The 15,864-nt window shown below is 50.6% G+C and overlaps 1 protein-coding gene across 1 annotated transcript in view; it reads right to left on the bottom strand.

Annotated features, from left to right (window-relative positions):
* Mad1l1 (mitotic arrest deficient 1 like 1) overlaps nucleotides 1–15,864 on the bottom strand; it is a 318,963-nt gene that overhangs the window by 233,698 nt on the left and 69,401 nt on the right. The window contains exon 9 of the mRNA XM_028756021.1: nucleotides 9,610–9,696. Coding sequence (XP_028611854.1) covers nucleotides 9,610–9,696 — 87 coding nt within the window. The remainder of the gene's footprint in view (nucleotides 1–9,609; nucleotides 9,697–15,864) is intronic.

Here is a 15,864-nt window from a genome sequence, read left to right as displayed (position 1 = left end):
GGCACAGAATGCTTCCCAGGTGAGAAGAACTGGGGACAGCTCAAACACTGAACAGAAGTGAGGGTGTGGCTTCCAGTTAGATGCTATACTCATAATTCTAAGCCATTCAGCTATCCCAGGCTGAAGCAGGTAGGTTAGGGGTGGCTGAGAGCTGACAGATGCTACGTACACGACTGGTGCCAAGTGGTAGACCAGCCAAAGGCAATACAAGGCACCAAGTCCCAAGCTCTGCTGCTGCCACACTTGGTAAAACAGGGGCCCAAGTGACAGAACAGAGGACAACAGGGAAGAGAGACAAAGATGAGCTTACAAGCCACAGACGACTCAACAACACAAGTCCATAAGAAGCCAGAGTCATCACAACACCCCATTCTTGGGCAGACGGGACATTTATTTATTCAGTAAATACCTCTTGGGGATGAACTAGATAGCAGGCACACAGTGACATAACAGCCATTACCATTCATACCCCAGCATCTGTGACTGCTCACAAACAGCCCTGAAGAACAGGCCTGCTAGCTGTGCAGTGGTGGTGCACGCCTTTAATCTCAGCACTTGAGAGGCAGAGGCTGGTGGATCTCTGTGAGTTCAAGACCAACCTGGTCTACAGAGTGAGTTCCAGGACATGGAGGGCTACACAGAGAAACCCTGTCTTGAACCCCTGCCTCCAAAAAAGACAGGCCTGCTGATAACTCTCTCATAAAAGGGAAAAGGTCACTCAACCCTCACCTGAGATCCCAGCCCCCCTCCTGCCCTTGCTCTCTCTTGCCCACCTGCCTGTAATTTTGTCCCTGCAGTTCATGGTCTCAGAGGTGCTGGAATAGACAGCATGCAGAAGTGTCTGCGCTGTACAGCTGTCTTCTTCCATGCTGCCATGAGAACTTTCAGTTGGCATGGCTGTGGGGGGGGTCACCCACGCTTCTGTACGCAAGCCCCCCACCATGCTCTTGTGTAAAGAAGCCCAATAGACTCCGTGGTTCTCCACGCGAGGCAGGTGGAGTCGTTACTGTGGTCAGTCATTCACGCTCCTTTGGGAGGAATAGATGTCTGCTCCTGTCTCCTTAAGGAAGACACCTTACCCCATAACATGGTACCTGGGAGAAATGTCTACCCAAATGAGCATGTGAACTGACAAGGGTGCAGACGAAAGCTCAAGCCAGACAGCAGGAAGGACAGTCGGGAGGCCATGATGGTTCCACACACAGCAGGTGAGAGGACAAACTGCAGTGGTAAGAAGGGGAAGAAGCCCTCAAGTCATGGGGACAGTGTAGCATATCCTAGAGCTGTTCTCCTAGAGCTGTGCAGTCACTGACAGGTCAGGAGGGCAGAGGCAGATGATTTCAGAGTTCACACAACTGTGGGACAAGAGGGGACAAAGGCAGTGACCCTGTGATACCTCAGATGATACTGAGCAGCCAAGGAGGGAGACAGGAAGACCAGTCCAGGCTAGTGGGGAAAGGATTCCTACTGGGTTCCAAGTACAGCCAATAACCTCGTGGCTTAGCTAAGATGTGAGGGAGGACCAAATCTCCGGGCCACAGGCCTGCCAATGGTGCTAGCTCACCCACCTCAGCTTCAGAGAGCATGGACTATAAGAAAGGTTGGCACAGACAGAGTTACACAGAGACAAACATATATTCATTTTAACAGAAATCCTAGCTTTGATGAGTCTGACAAGCCAGCAGGGGAAACAAGGCCAAGAACATAACGCTAACAATGCACTGGGAAGGAAGGAGGTATAAAGGTAGCCTAGAAGAGGTGCACAGACCCTGGACAAAGCCAGTGCTGAAGCAGAGGATGACACCGTGGTGAGAACCAGGCAAGGAAGCTGCACAGACCCTGAGGACACAGCACCACGGGAAGGCTCAGGTGTGGGACAATATGGTGTGACCTGAGTCATAAAGTATCCCTCAGGCAGCTGTGTGGAAAGCAGATGTCTAGAGACAACTGTAAAAAAAGAATGATACAGTTTGTCACTTTAGCAAAGGCCATGACACAGAGTGGCATGAATCCCAGCATGGAAAAAAGAAACATAGATCTCAGCCTGAGGTAGGACACAGGCCCTGGGCCAATACAGATGGACTACACAGAAAGCAGGTGGGAAGGTCAGTCTGTCTGGCCAGCTGTACAGGGCCCGCCCTGGCTGAGTTTTGGAAACAGAAGTGTTTGCAACCATACTCTCAGCCTCAGCACTAAACTGGGAGCCAGGGAGCTCAGCCAACACAGCCTCCCACAACTCCATAAGGAGCCTACACAATAGTCGTCCCGGAAACACGCACCGACACCGCCAATCACTAGTAAAGAGAAGCCCTGGGCTACAGGCATGTTTCCCCCATGTCTCAAGAAGGAAAGCACAGGTTCTGGGGCTGTTCCTCCAGAGGCCCTAGTCAAGCGTCTAGGGGCATATGAATTGTGACCAGAAACTCCTAAAGCCTGACCTGGAACCGCTGAGGCCAGGCATGTGGTCAGAGTGAGCAGGTCCCACAGCATCCCTAAAATGCACAGTGGGGGCTGCCATAGAGGACACATGGAGAGAGCTAACCAGATGCAAGTTGGCTCAACTGTTCTGCCAAAGTCCATTCATACTGGGTGGAAAGAGCCCAGCAGACATCTGAGGCCTCGGCCTGTGTTCCTGACAGGCCCAGGAGCTGGCTCACGCCTGTTTACTAAATGGCTAGATGAGCATAAGACCTGGCAGGGGACACAGCCATGGGAGATAGGCCAGGCCAGGGCTGCCTACTCACTGCACTTCTCCCGCCCACCCAATCAACCATAACAAATTCCAGCATCATCTCCATTGAAGATGAGCCCAGCCCCCAGCCCCTCTGCCCATCACCAGCCGTCATCTACCAAAACTCTTCTTCCAGTGGTGCCCACTGTGAACACCTCAATGCCAGGACCATCAAGTCTTAGCAGCTGTTCACTGTGGTACCTCCAACACTAAAGATGACCATGATGCTGGCCAGCCCCTAGCTTATCATTCCAGATGCTAGCCTGTATCCTTTATGGCCACATCCTTTACTATACTTTACCCTCCTGTACACACCCCACCTGCAGAGCATCTTCACTGTGGACAGGCTGATTAAACTGTCCAAGGACCAAGTGCTCCTCAGTGGGAGAGCTGAGCCTCAAATGCAGGCAGCCTGAGTCTGAGCCGGCAATAACTGCTTCCCCATCACAGCTCCAGGATACAGCATGGCACCCCCTTGGAGGCACAAAACATGTCCCCACATCATTAATCCTGAGCACCTGTCACTGGCTTTGCTGGCCTCTAGACAGCTCGAGAACACTATAACTCATGTGGACACAGGCTCACACAGGTGACAAGGCCTCATTATACTACAAGATGCTGTGAGAAGGTGGCCTAACCGCTCTAGACAAACAGGCATGAATTATGACTTGGACTCGTAACAGCTCTTGGGAGGCAATGGAGAAAGCCAGGGCACAGCCTTTGTGACACAGATGGGTCATACCCTCCACTTACTGTTTCTTCTTAAGGTCCCTCTGCTAGACAAGTAGGTATGTTGTTGTGGCATCATCATTGTGGAATGTGTCCGTCCACCCATGAGGAAGGTGGCTTCCAACAAAGAAGCCCAGCCAGGTTCAGCAAAGACCTGGACCACAGATACTTAAGGACTCAACACGCCTGCTCCCCACTCCCCCAAATTCTGCCCCATGACTGCAGGCATGGGCTCTGCCCAGCAGCAGGAGGCCTTCTGGACCATAGGCACAAGGTGAGGCCATGGTGAATGGAGTCCTGGGGCTGAGCATACGGCTCGTGAAAGCTGGCTAGAAGAAGAGCGCCTCAGCCCCAAGAGCCAGCCTGGCCTGGAAGGATGGCTTGAAAGGGAAGATGGAGGGGAAACATCCATGTCCACATCACTACACACTACACCGCTTGTCTCCAGGAGCCCTGTCTTACATGAGCATCTCAGAGGGTGCCAGCCTAGACGGCTTGAAGTGGCCAGGACAGCAGTTGTGTTAGGACCTCGTTGGCCACCTGGGCTCCAACCTCAGCCATAGCATGGACGCTTGGGAGATTGACAGGCTGGGTTCAAGCTCTGTTTCTACTGCTTCCCTGCAGATCCACCAGGGTTCAAACTCACCTTCTGCAAAATGAATGAGAGAACAGAGACCACAGCTACCCAGGACAGGTCAGGCACTGCCTGGGGTGTGCTAGAAAGAGTGTTCCAAGCAAGGAAACCCTCCCAGACACTGGCTTCCATAGCCACAGATGATGAAGAGGCCCTGCTATCTACATCATCCTCCTGCCATCCGTCAAAACTCAGAAATGCCCTCAAATCACTGCAGAAGCTTCACAGGTCTGTCAACACTCACCAGGGCACAGTGGAGCATTCCTGTGTCTGTCTACATGATGACCTAACTGTAAAGTCAGTGAGCCTCCTGCATGACACTCAGCCACAGCACTTCAGCACAACCAAAAGAAAGCTGGCAAGTTGGATGGTAACACAGTGGGGACCTGGGCCCTTGAACTCCTGACCCTAAAGAGCCCCATCAAGAGCAAAGGGGGCTTTTACGCAGTGCTGGGAAGCCCAGTGCAATGGACACTGAACAGAGGACACACCTAAGATCTACACACACACCCCCCAGGCAACCTGCCAGCCCCTTAGCCACAAAACCGAGAGAGGCATTATTAGCCCGACAGGACAACAAGCAAGGCTGGCACAGTGAAGAGGGCAAGGTTCCCGACTCTGTAATCAGATCCTGTCCGAAGGTACCGAGGATGCACAGGCAGGCCCTGACAGCCCCATCCATATCCATGATCGACGGTGCCTGTGCGCTGTGTGGGATGGCTGAGGAGGAGAGCAGGCGCAGCCCGAGGGCTCACGGCAGCCAGCCGTGGGAACGGATACACCAGTGCCTTCTTTGAAGATTCCCTATTGCTGCCCACTAGGAAAGCCACCCAGAAAGCAGGAATCTGCCCAACTCCAACTGCACACATGTTGCAAAGGAACCTTCCCCTCCTATCTTCACCAGAGAGCTGCCCAACACCAGGACTGCAGTGCCCAACACGGCCCTACAGAGACACGCTCTCTACTTCCACAGACAACATTCACCTGAGCCAAGGCTCCCAGGTCCTCCCCACCTACTGAACAGGACACATCGCCCACCCATCCATCGCTCCTCCATCCGTCTATCTCCTGTGACATCCTCCCCAACCCGTACGCCCCACTACCATCCTCCACCCCATCTCCTGCTACTCGAAAACACCAGCCCCCTATCAGACGGAAGTGCCACTCCCATCTCTGAGCTTTTACCTAAACAGTCAGAGAAAAGAGGAAAACAAACAAAAGAACAAATACAGCTGTATGGGATAACACACCACACACACACACACACACAGAGAGAGAGAGAGAGAGAGAGAGAGAGAGAGAGAGAGAGAGAGAGAGAGAGAGAGAGAGAGAGAGAGAGAGACAGTCAGTCCAAGGCCAGCATAAGCTACAAAGGGAACTCCAGAGAGTTACAGATCAGCCTAGGAAATATAGAGACAATATCTCAAAAAAACAAAAGAATGTTTTAGTCTAACGAGTTCAGAACCATGCCTGACCAGCTAGGGATCAAGGTGGTCTCATCTCAATGGTAGAAAGTGCTTCCCCTGCTCCTGGCTGGTTGGAAACTCTAGGGTGTGACATCATCTGACCATCCTAGACCCAGATGTCTGACACAGCCTCCTTCAACGAGGCACATGATGGCCCTGCACCTCATCCACACAGGTATCAGGTCAGAGCCCTGCCTAGCAGCCTTCCCAGAGGCATGGTTCTGTCCCACATATGCCAGGTCCTACTGAGGTAACTACAGCAACAGGCAAAGGCCTGACACTAGCAGCTCCTTGGTGCTCCAAGGAGGCAGACCTATGGAAACGCTCTGGTTTCCTAGCATGGTCCCTGACACCAGCTTACTAACACATTACTAACACAGCTAGTGCTGGAAGACACAGCTGACTCATGCACCAGGCTGGGGAGGTGCTGCACACTTGAGTGTCCTCATGAGCAGTGGCACTGCCATGCTCTTCACAGCAGAAATACGGGGGCAGGAGGGGCAGGGGGCACAAAATCTGTCTTCTAACAGCCAGTGGGCATACTTTTCCAAACAGCAAAACAGGGGTGGGCAGTGTAGAGGTATAATAAGAAACATGTTTAAAAGCCACAAAAGCAGCAAACATTTGTTTACAAGATTCAGACATGATCCACAGCTGGGCTGGAGCAGTGGACAAGGACACAGCATGATGGGAGTGCAGGCCGCTGGCCTGTATAACTGTGAAATGTGACCAGAACCACAGCATGCGACACCATGACCTGGGGTGGGTCTGATGGTCTGCTCCTCCCCAACTACACATCACACATCAAAAAACAAAACAAAACCAGAAAACAAACACCAGGTGCCTTGCTGGCTCTGTGGAAAGCCTGGCCCACCCTGTGGGCCCTCCATAGCTCTCTCCTTCCCATTTCATTAGAATCTGCTTACCCTTCTGTAAAAGGCCAAGGAAAAACACTTGGCCTTTCAGGATCTCCTTGTCCCAGAAACAAAATGGTGGAAGCCTGCCCTGTAAGTTCAGGGATCATCCACCCCGCCATCCATCCAGTGGCACCCTAGCCACCTTCTCAACCTGAGGTTAGATTGCATCTGGAAACTACACTAAAGGGAAAGGCACGACCATGACCTAGCACACAACAGGCTGGAGAGACAGGGTCTCAGCTCATCTCCTGAGTGACTCTCCACCCCAGCAAAGTAGCAACTACCTTAATCTAGCCCATCTCAGTTTCAAGGCTCAGGCTTCGTAGATGTCACAGTAACTGCCGGTTCCCACCTTACTAAGAGAGCCTCTGCCACCAACTCACCAGTGAGGAGCCCTGGGAACCCAGCCCTAGACCCCCACACCTGTTGCCTCTCCACTGCTCAGCCCAACAGCCTAGCTCTGCGAGACTCACAAGGAAGGCACTGCTTAGCCAGCTCCATGAGAAGCCTGTTTCCAGGCTACAGAAGCCACACAGAACAAGGCGTCACAGGTCCCACGTGAACCCAGGCACAGAAGGCCAGCACACAGAAACTCAAAGACAGCCCATCTTGTAAAAACATTCCCAAGGAGCAGAGACAGTACTGTAGACCAGGCCTCTCCTGTCTGAGATCTGCTAACTAGGAACCACAGCATTCTACAGAAGAAAGCAAAACACCAGGCACATTCATGGGATGTCCTGAGGTTACAGCTGTACTAACTCAGGAGACCTTCCTCCGTCCCCAGTACTGCCTGGCCCTGGCTCAGGCTACTCCAAGACTCCAGTCTCAAACCTACATAAACCAAACCACAGGCTGACTCAACCCAAACTGGCAAACACAAGCCAGGGATGTTGGGAAGTGTGCCAGTGGCCCCTTTCTCATGGCTCTTGGGCAGACACGGGCCCTAGCATGCCTGGTCACAGCAGCTAACTACTGGGTGCAAGGGAAACGCAGACAGGTTTCCTTGCCTTTAGTAGCTCAATCCATTTCATAGTCAGAGGAAAATGAAGAGGCTCACCAGGCAAGCGTTCAAGCTTGAATTCCAAATCACTTTTCATGCCCGTTTCATCTGACAGTGGCTTTGAAAGCAAAAGGCAATCTTTATCATGTGAGCTTTCTCAAGTAAATGGATGTGATTATGTCCAACATAACCAGATGTTTCTAGAAGCCAATTTTCAGAGTGACATCAGCACTCCAATGAGAACCCTTCCTTCTGGCTAGTAATGAATGATGAGCCCGCTGTCTCTCTAAGATGACAACGCTACAGCTGGATCATCCACGACAACAGGCTGGCTCCATGCTCCTCCTGGACCTGTCCATGCAAAGGTCAGTCCTTGGTGCTAGGTGCTCTTACCCCGGTGGCTGCACGCACCTTCCCTCTGGCTCTGCAGAAGCCATTCCCACTTGGTTCAGGTAGGTCACATGCACATGGGATGACCTTGGGCAAACCATAGCAACTCCATCTTCTGTCAGTGCAGGATCTGGATAGGCACACAGCCCAGTTTTGGTCAGTGAAGGGGATCAGGTGGATGGTAGCCACAGAAAAGCTTTTCTTATTCCATAAAGACTCAAAGAAAACTTCTCCTTTTTGTCTTTGGATATAAGGCTTGACCTGGGAAGGCACTTCAAAATCACCAAGTTGTCCAAATGGCCAGCCAGAGGGCAAACAGACAAGAGCCCAGGTCAGTGTGAGAGAAGACCACTCATGTGTGGCTTTGGTCTCTGGTTCCTGGCAGAGCCCTAAAAGTCTTGGGCTCTACTGGGTGACAGTCCTGTCTGCTGATATTCGCAACAGGCTAATGAGATAAGCTAGTACAAGCCCCACAATGCTCAGGTTGGACTTGGTCACAAAAAGACTAGAAAGCAGAGAGGAGAAGCTCCTGACCCCATCCACTGACTTGGGAGCTGGGCTGTGAAACCTTCACAGTAGGACTTTAATACTTTGAGATTGGTGAATGCGTCAAGGTGGTGGGGGTGGGGGTGTAACTGAAGAGAGTGATGGCCCTGCCTGAAACATGCCCTGCCCTGAGCACCGACATTCGGTTGCTGCTGGGCTAGATTCTTCAGAAGAAACCAAGAATCTCAAGGGAGACACTCTCCTGATTTCTGAAAATCCCTGAGGCTGAGGAAGGGTGCTGGGATGGGAGTATGGGTGACCTGGGGTCCTGACACTTGCGATTGACTGAGCAGACCCTAGTGTCAGGGCAGAAGCATAAGGCACACAGCTGGTGTGGGGCTTGGGAAAGTGGTTCTAGAAAATGCAGGAGGTGTGTGGTGTTGGGAGGACGGGGCAAGGCAGGCCGCTGGGTCTAAGAGCTGCCCCTGGACTTCCTACTGAACCAGGAAACAAATACACTGCTGCTCACCTCAGGGGGAGACTTTGTCACTTGTGATCAAGAGCGTAGGCCAATAGAGTCTTCACATCTGTAGGCACACAAGGCTGCACACATCACACATGCATGCATCCAGGGGCTATCTGGAGTCCACACACTGCCTGCAAGTTGCAAGGTCCCTGATCTAGGCGGGGGCCCAGTGGTGAACAACATTTAATTAGAATGTGCAGAGTGGCTCCAGAGTCTCACTGCTATGTGGCATGTAAGTTAACAACTGCTCCCAGGTCTCAGACCATGGAGCGGTGAGGCACAGCCACGGCCCACACTGTAACTTGCATGCACGCAGTTTATAAATGAGTGTGCCAGAAGCACTCATATATAGAGGTGGGTGGAGTGAGAGGCCTTCAGGTCACCAAGAGCACTGACCTTCAAAGGGACTGAGACAGCTCTCAGAAACCCTTGGCTAGCACTCAAGAAAGAGCTGTTAAGACAAAAATCCAGCCCTTCCCCTGTAGCCTTCTCCTATATGCAAGCAAGCCTGTACTACCCACAGACCTATCACCTGCTGTCTTTAGCAGAGCTATAACCTAATAAGGCCACCATTATACCCTTAAAAAAAGTTCTTGAAAAGTATCCAGCCCCAGGTACTACGTAACAGTAATGGAAAATAGACAGACACACCAAGTAAACAAGAAGGAAGGCACACAGGACTCAAACCGCCTGGAGCAAACACACTGTCAGACACCCCCAGGCCATCTACCTGCTGGTGATGCTGTTATTCTTCTCCTTCAGTGCAAGCTCTCGCTGCTGCAGCTCAACCACGAACCTAGAAAGGTCTTCAGGAGTCCTGATGGATAAAGAAGACACATTTAGTTCCTTCTCTCCCCAGAAATGGACCACATTGTGCACACAAAACAGAAACCCAAAGCCGCACCATCCACTGTCGGTTCAGAGGTCTGCGTGAGTTCATTCTGCATGTACAGAGTAGCAAGTACTCAGAGCACCCAGGTCCAAACACCTCAGCGGGTAGGCTACTTTCAAAATATACCTTTCCTGACTCCTAAATGGAGGTCACTCAAGTTGAAGACCCAAATTCAGTTCCCAGAAGCCATGTTTAGAAGAAAGAAAAAAAAAAGCTGGGTGTGTGCTGGGCTAGCAAAATGACTCAGTGGGTAAAAAGGCACTTGGCACCAAGCTTGAGGACCAAAGTTCAATCCCTAGGCTCCATATGAAAGGAGAGAACCAGTTCCTTCAAGTTGTCCTCTGAGCCTCACATGCACACGCACATACAACTAATTAACTAATTGAACAAAATGAAATTTAAAAATATTAAGAACATACAAAGCCAGACGTGATGGCACCTGCTCTGTGCTGAGACTGGCACAGGTCTATGCCAGGGCTCACTGGCCAGCCTGACCTGCTTGGTGAGTCTCTGACCAATGAGAGCCTCTCACCTAAAAACCATGTTGGATGACATCAAGGAACAACACCCAAGCTTGACCTCTGGCATCTAAATGTGTATGCACCCAGGCATGCACACACAGCCTTAACTTTATTCTAGCTATAAAAAATAGGAAGACCACATAACAGTACCATGTGCCTAGGAAATAAGATGCAAAGAGCACCACCCATGGCGTGGCACAAAGGCAGGCTCAGATGACCTCACATGGTCAGCTGCTTCTGCAAAACAGATGAGGCAGCCAAAGACAAGAGCAGCCATGCGTTGCCATGCACATGTATGCTTCCATGCTATGCACATGTGTGCTTCCCAGCCCTCCTCTACCCATTGCCTCAGTCTACGGTAACACACTTGGTCGCTATTGGTTCATCTTTCAGTGAGAAAGCTGACAGCCAGATACTGCCTGGGTGCACAGTGTCCACTGCCCCCATGAGTGCAAGTAGACATGAGGTGTGCCTGGTCATCTGACTGGCGCACAGCAGGATGCATACTCTGAATTTCATGGTGTTTTCAAGAACAGCATGAACATGCCCAGATACACATGAGGGCAGGTAGTGAAACTGTGTCTGCTTTCCTCATCAGCTATGGCCACGTGAGTACAAGGCACGCTGAAGTCCCTATCCACTCTTTTAGAAACTCCTGCGGCTTCGCCCAAAAAGACAGGCTGTGTGTGCTGTGCTGATGAAAGGTTTGAGCCAGGCTGCACAACACAGAAAGCACCCAGAGATGCCCCACACACCCATCTACTCACACCACACTCTCAGGCTTTAGGTCAGCCTGGCAGAGTCTACAAGAAAAGGACACTGGGCCAGGAAAAGGCCACTAACTCAAAGACCTAGAATTGTCATGAGCAAGACACTGGTTAGTCCTGGTTGCAAATGAGCTACCCATCCAACTGTTCACTGTGCAATGGACTGACCTCTGACCTTACTATAGCCCTGTGTACAGAGCTGGAAAGACAGCTCAGTGGTAGAGTACTTGCCTAGTAGGCATACGTTCTAACACCAGCACCAAAACAAATATATTGAGAACCTCTCTTCTTTCCCTCTCTGCAACATGAGATCATAAAAACAGCCATTTGAGAGGCGGATGATGGACATTCACCAGCACTGGACCATCCACTTGTAGACAGATAAAAAGTCAGTTCTGGTCCCCAAAGCCTCGCCAATGGATCATCTGGCAACCCAAGTAGGCTATAAAGCTATTCTTGGCAGAGGATCAAACAAGTGTGCCAGGCAAAGGATGCCCAAGAAAGAGCCAGGTACACACTGACTCTGAGCTACATACAGAAGAGTAAATAACATGTATGTTCCTTTATTCACAGACTGCGCCATGGTGGGAAATGTGAATCAGTGAAATTGTGTTTGTCCAAACTGGTGGGGATAATCACAGTTCTCTTCTGTGCACTGTGTGAATTTTGAAGAGAATTTTCAGCACATCTACATATGTAAGTATGAATAAATCACCCTCCCCTCCAAAAAAAACCCATTAAGAAAACAAGGAAGGGCAACAAGGGAGAAAGGCGTCAGAAGCACCCAGCTCAGAGAAGAGGACACTAGCTGTGTGCTGTCAGCCTGGCACAAGCCCTAGCACCAGGCTGAAGGGCACAGGAGAGAGTGGGGTGAGGAACAATCCTTAAGAAGCCCTGGGAAGCTGAGGTGGTGCTGGCATACACTGTTAACCGCTGTACACGGGGAATGGGGGCACAGAGACCAGCAGACTGCTTGGCCCACAGGAAGTGAGGGTTGCGATCAGCCTCTGCTACTCGCTACTATGCTGAGCCTTGCAGGCATGGGGAGGCTTCCAGGACTGTGGAATCAGAGAGGGCTCATCCATAGACGCAGTGTTTACCTTATCCACGGCCCATGGACTGCCGGGTGCTGGCCAAGTGTCTGCTTCAGAAGCCTCCTGCCCTGTGCAGTAAAGCGGCTCAGAGATGCAGCACTCGAGGGATTAGCAAAATGCTTTCAACTACAAGGCGTGCACAGAGTGCCACTGCGGCCTAAAAAAACCACCGCCAGTCCGGTCCAGCAAGCGTGACACTCACACTTCGAAACTACAAAGTGGAAGGCACTCGGGGTCTCTGGGGCCTCCAACACATGGGATGACAAGGGAGTGACAGTTCCAACTGCAGTCCAAGCTGTGGCATCTGCTGCTGAGCCACCGTGGCTTCAGCTGCACGGCCTTTCATGGTCTGACGGGGGCTCTCAGGGAGAGGTCTCTTTGTTCCATGAACAGCTGAATAGTGACACAAACTCAGCTGCAGGCACAGAATGCTGTGGGCCTGCGCCCGCTAGTTTATTTCTGAGGCAAAGACAGTTCCAGTCCCAACCACAGCTATTTTGAGTTCTAATAGCAGGTGCCATGGCTCTCACTGAAGGCGTAAGTGCTGGTTTCATAGTGTCTGAAAGACACCCAATCCCGAGGACACCAGTGTCGAGAGTGAATGAAGTGGCAGCAGCCACAGACCCAATTAGCAAACGCCAGGCCATGAGCTCTCTTCCAAGGTGCCATTCTTTCTAGAGAATAGGAAGCCACAGGGCTGAGACCATGGTCCAAAACTGCGGGGACTGGGCTTCAGCCAGGGCCCAATCGAAAAGGAAGGGGAAGGAGGGAACACAGCCTTCCCCCACCCCCACCTAGATGGGTTTATTGTTCTTGCAAAAAGTATTCCAAGCCCAGAACAGAACACATTAGACAGTAAAAACTTCTGCTAAACGCTGAAAGGATGATAGGCACTCACAGCTGTGGAGACATGGAATCAGATTTCTCTAGCTGATGTAGGGGCCGCAGGCCTGGGACTGATGAGCCACTGTATAGAGGGTCCAGGACAGGGGACAAGCATGCATCACACTAAGCAAACACTGCAGAGCAGCCGAGCACTACAGATCTAGCTACAGTGGCCGCGCCTACTGCCCACTGCTCTAAGGCACCCAGCAGAGTTGGACTATCAGGTACTGAGGCCACGGCCACTAAGGCTTCCGGAGACAGTCCAGAAGCACAAGTCTGTCTTCTTGTTGGACTCAGAACCACCCTGCACAGCCTGGCTCTGAAGTGAGCAATTATCACTCATCCACCTTCCAAAGCTGCCAGCTCCAAGCATGTAAAGGGACAGACAGTTCCTCTCCCTACGGAAGGAAGGAAGACAAAGCAGGGCCGCCGGCTGCTGTCTTGGGCAGAGGTTTGCCACAGCAGCAAAGGACCAGCAGGCCCTTGTCACATGACATCCCTCTTCCTTTTTGGAAATGAGGTCACACAGATGGCCTGGCCAGGAGGGGGACAGGAAGACAGAGGCTATTCCAGTTTACAGCCATTACCACATTCCCTCCTCGGGCCCCTGCATGCCCCTTCCCCAGGGGGCTTCTCCTGTGGTGTGCACACACAGCATTCCTGTCACTTTAGGTGTCCTGTCACCTGTCTTTAGCTGAGCTTGCCCCAGCCTACATGTCTACAGGAGTCTCGTCACCTCCCCCTGCTCCTCAGGGTCCTGCTTACACCGTGACCCTCCCCAGCCCGAAGCACAGGCTCACACTCCAAGCGCGCTCCACTCCACCCTGGCCAGAAGCCACCTCTCTTCATCGGGTGTCAGTGGCACAGGAGGGTTCACCCGAGATTCTGCTCTGGCTCTTCACTGCAGACTCCAAACAGACAATGAATGGAAACCCAGGAGAGCTTTCTAGAAAAGTACATCCAGTAAGTTCTGCAAGAATCTGAAGTCAAGACACTGGATTAAAAAGTTCAGTGTTGGGCTTAAGGTGTGGCAGAGGGCCTGCTCACATGAACTAGGCCTGGGCTCCACACCCAAACGCTGTGAAAAACAAAAGCAGGTTCAATGTCACTGGCCAAATTACAGTCTACCAGATAACAAAATCTGGATAAAATCAAGAAAAAAGAACACTCAATTACACACACACACACACACAAAGACTTACAAAATGCATTAATTTATAAAAGAGAAGCAGAATGTGAATATACTGTGTCATTTGAATAAACCAAAAATTAGGCATAGCTGTGCTGGCTTGTGTATATGCCAAAGGTGTAGGGGCCAAAAGAGAAGGCAGAAGTGGCTCCTGGAGGGGGTGAAAAAATAACCAGGAGACTTACCTCTAAACATTGATAAGCTTTTTAAATATTGCTAAATTACATTTGTTTATTTATTAGGGGTTGTCTGGCATAGCACACATGTGCAGGTCAGAGGACAACTTGCAGAAGTTGGTTCTCTCCTTCTACCATGTAGGTCTTAGGGATCAAACACAGGTCACCAGGCTAGGTGTCAGGTGTCTTCACATCCTGAGCCAGTTCGCCCATCCCTTCTTAAATATTTTGCATCATGAAAATAAATTCAATAATAAGTAACCAATGGCTATTTACTTCAAAGTTTAACTCTGAAACCTTATGAAGCAGATACTATCTAAAATCTCTTTAAAAAAAAAAAAAAACCAAACATGCTATTCCCATGACAAATTAACACATGGAAATTCAACTATAACCATTTATAACCAAGCAATCAGACCATTCCTAAGTGAGGTTCAGCTACATATAACAAATCACTTGCATTACAAATGAGGCCATTACAGGAGCACTGGTGAAATCTGGGGGTGGGGAGGGGAGACAGAGAGAGACAGAGAGGGCACATGCTGGCATGAGAGTAGGGCTTTCTATCTAAAGGCTCAAGGCTATGCTCAAGGCTTGTGATCCGATCCCTAACGTTGCTTAAGAGAGAAATCAAGAATCCATGTACCTAAGTTATTTGGTGGAGGGGGTGGGAGAACAGGGTCTTACTATCTAGCCCTGTAGACCAGGCTAGCATCGAATTCACAGAGATGGACTGCCTCCACTTCCCAAGTACTGGGATTAAAGGTGAGTGCCAACATACCTGGCTTGTATCCAAGACACGTTAACTTAAAGAGAAAGAATAAAATGTAGGCTGAGGAGATGGGTCCTTGGGCAAGGTGCTCATGGAACAAGCATGAGGGTCTGAGTTCAGCTCCCCAACATGCACCAGCTGGGCACAGCCGAGCAGATCTATAACTCCAGGATAGAAAGCTGAGACAGAAAAATCCCTGGTGCTCACTGGACAGTCAGTGCAGACAAAACAGCAAGCTCCACATTCAGGAATAGGTCCTGTCCCCCAAAACACTAAGATGGACAGCAACTGACGAACACACCTAATGTCAATTTGTGGCCTCCACACCGCCTCGCCAGGGCAGAAGCGTGCACTGTACACACACATACACACACACACACACCCATAATCATCTCCAAAGCCCCACATAGGAGTTTTATCTTGTATTCTTCACAAACTATACCCAGAAGACACATTCATGACTTCAAGCTTTGTGTCAGAGGCAGATCTGATTGACTGTATGACCTGAGATCTCAATCTTTTAAGGTAAAGGTGCCGGACATCCTGTTGCTTTTTGGTAAACTAAAATGGCTACAGAGATGTCATGATTTTTTTAAAAATAAAAAAAAATAGTAACTAAAAAGAAAGAGAGTGAGAGCAAGAGCAAGAGTGGGGGAGGGAGAGGGAGGAGAGAGAAAAAAGCAAAGAGG

The sequence above is a fragment of the Grammomys surdaster genome, unplaced genomic scaffold (assembly GCF_004785775.1).
Source record: "Grammomys surdaster isolate TR1022 unplaced genomic scaffold, NIH_TR_1.0 126109, whole genome shotgun sequence".
Lineage (NCBI taxonomy): Eukaryota > Metazoa > Chordata > Mammalia > Rodentia > Muridae > Grammomys > Grammomys surdaster.
Note: the sequence above shows the minus strand (reverse complement) of the source record. Positions and strands in the feature narration are given on the sequence as shown.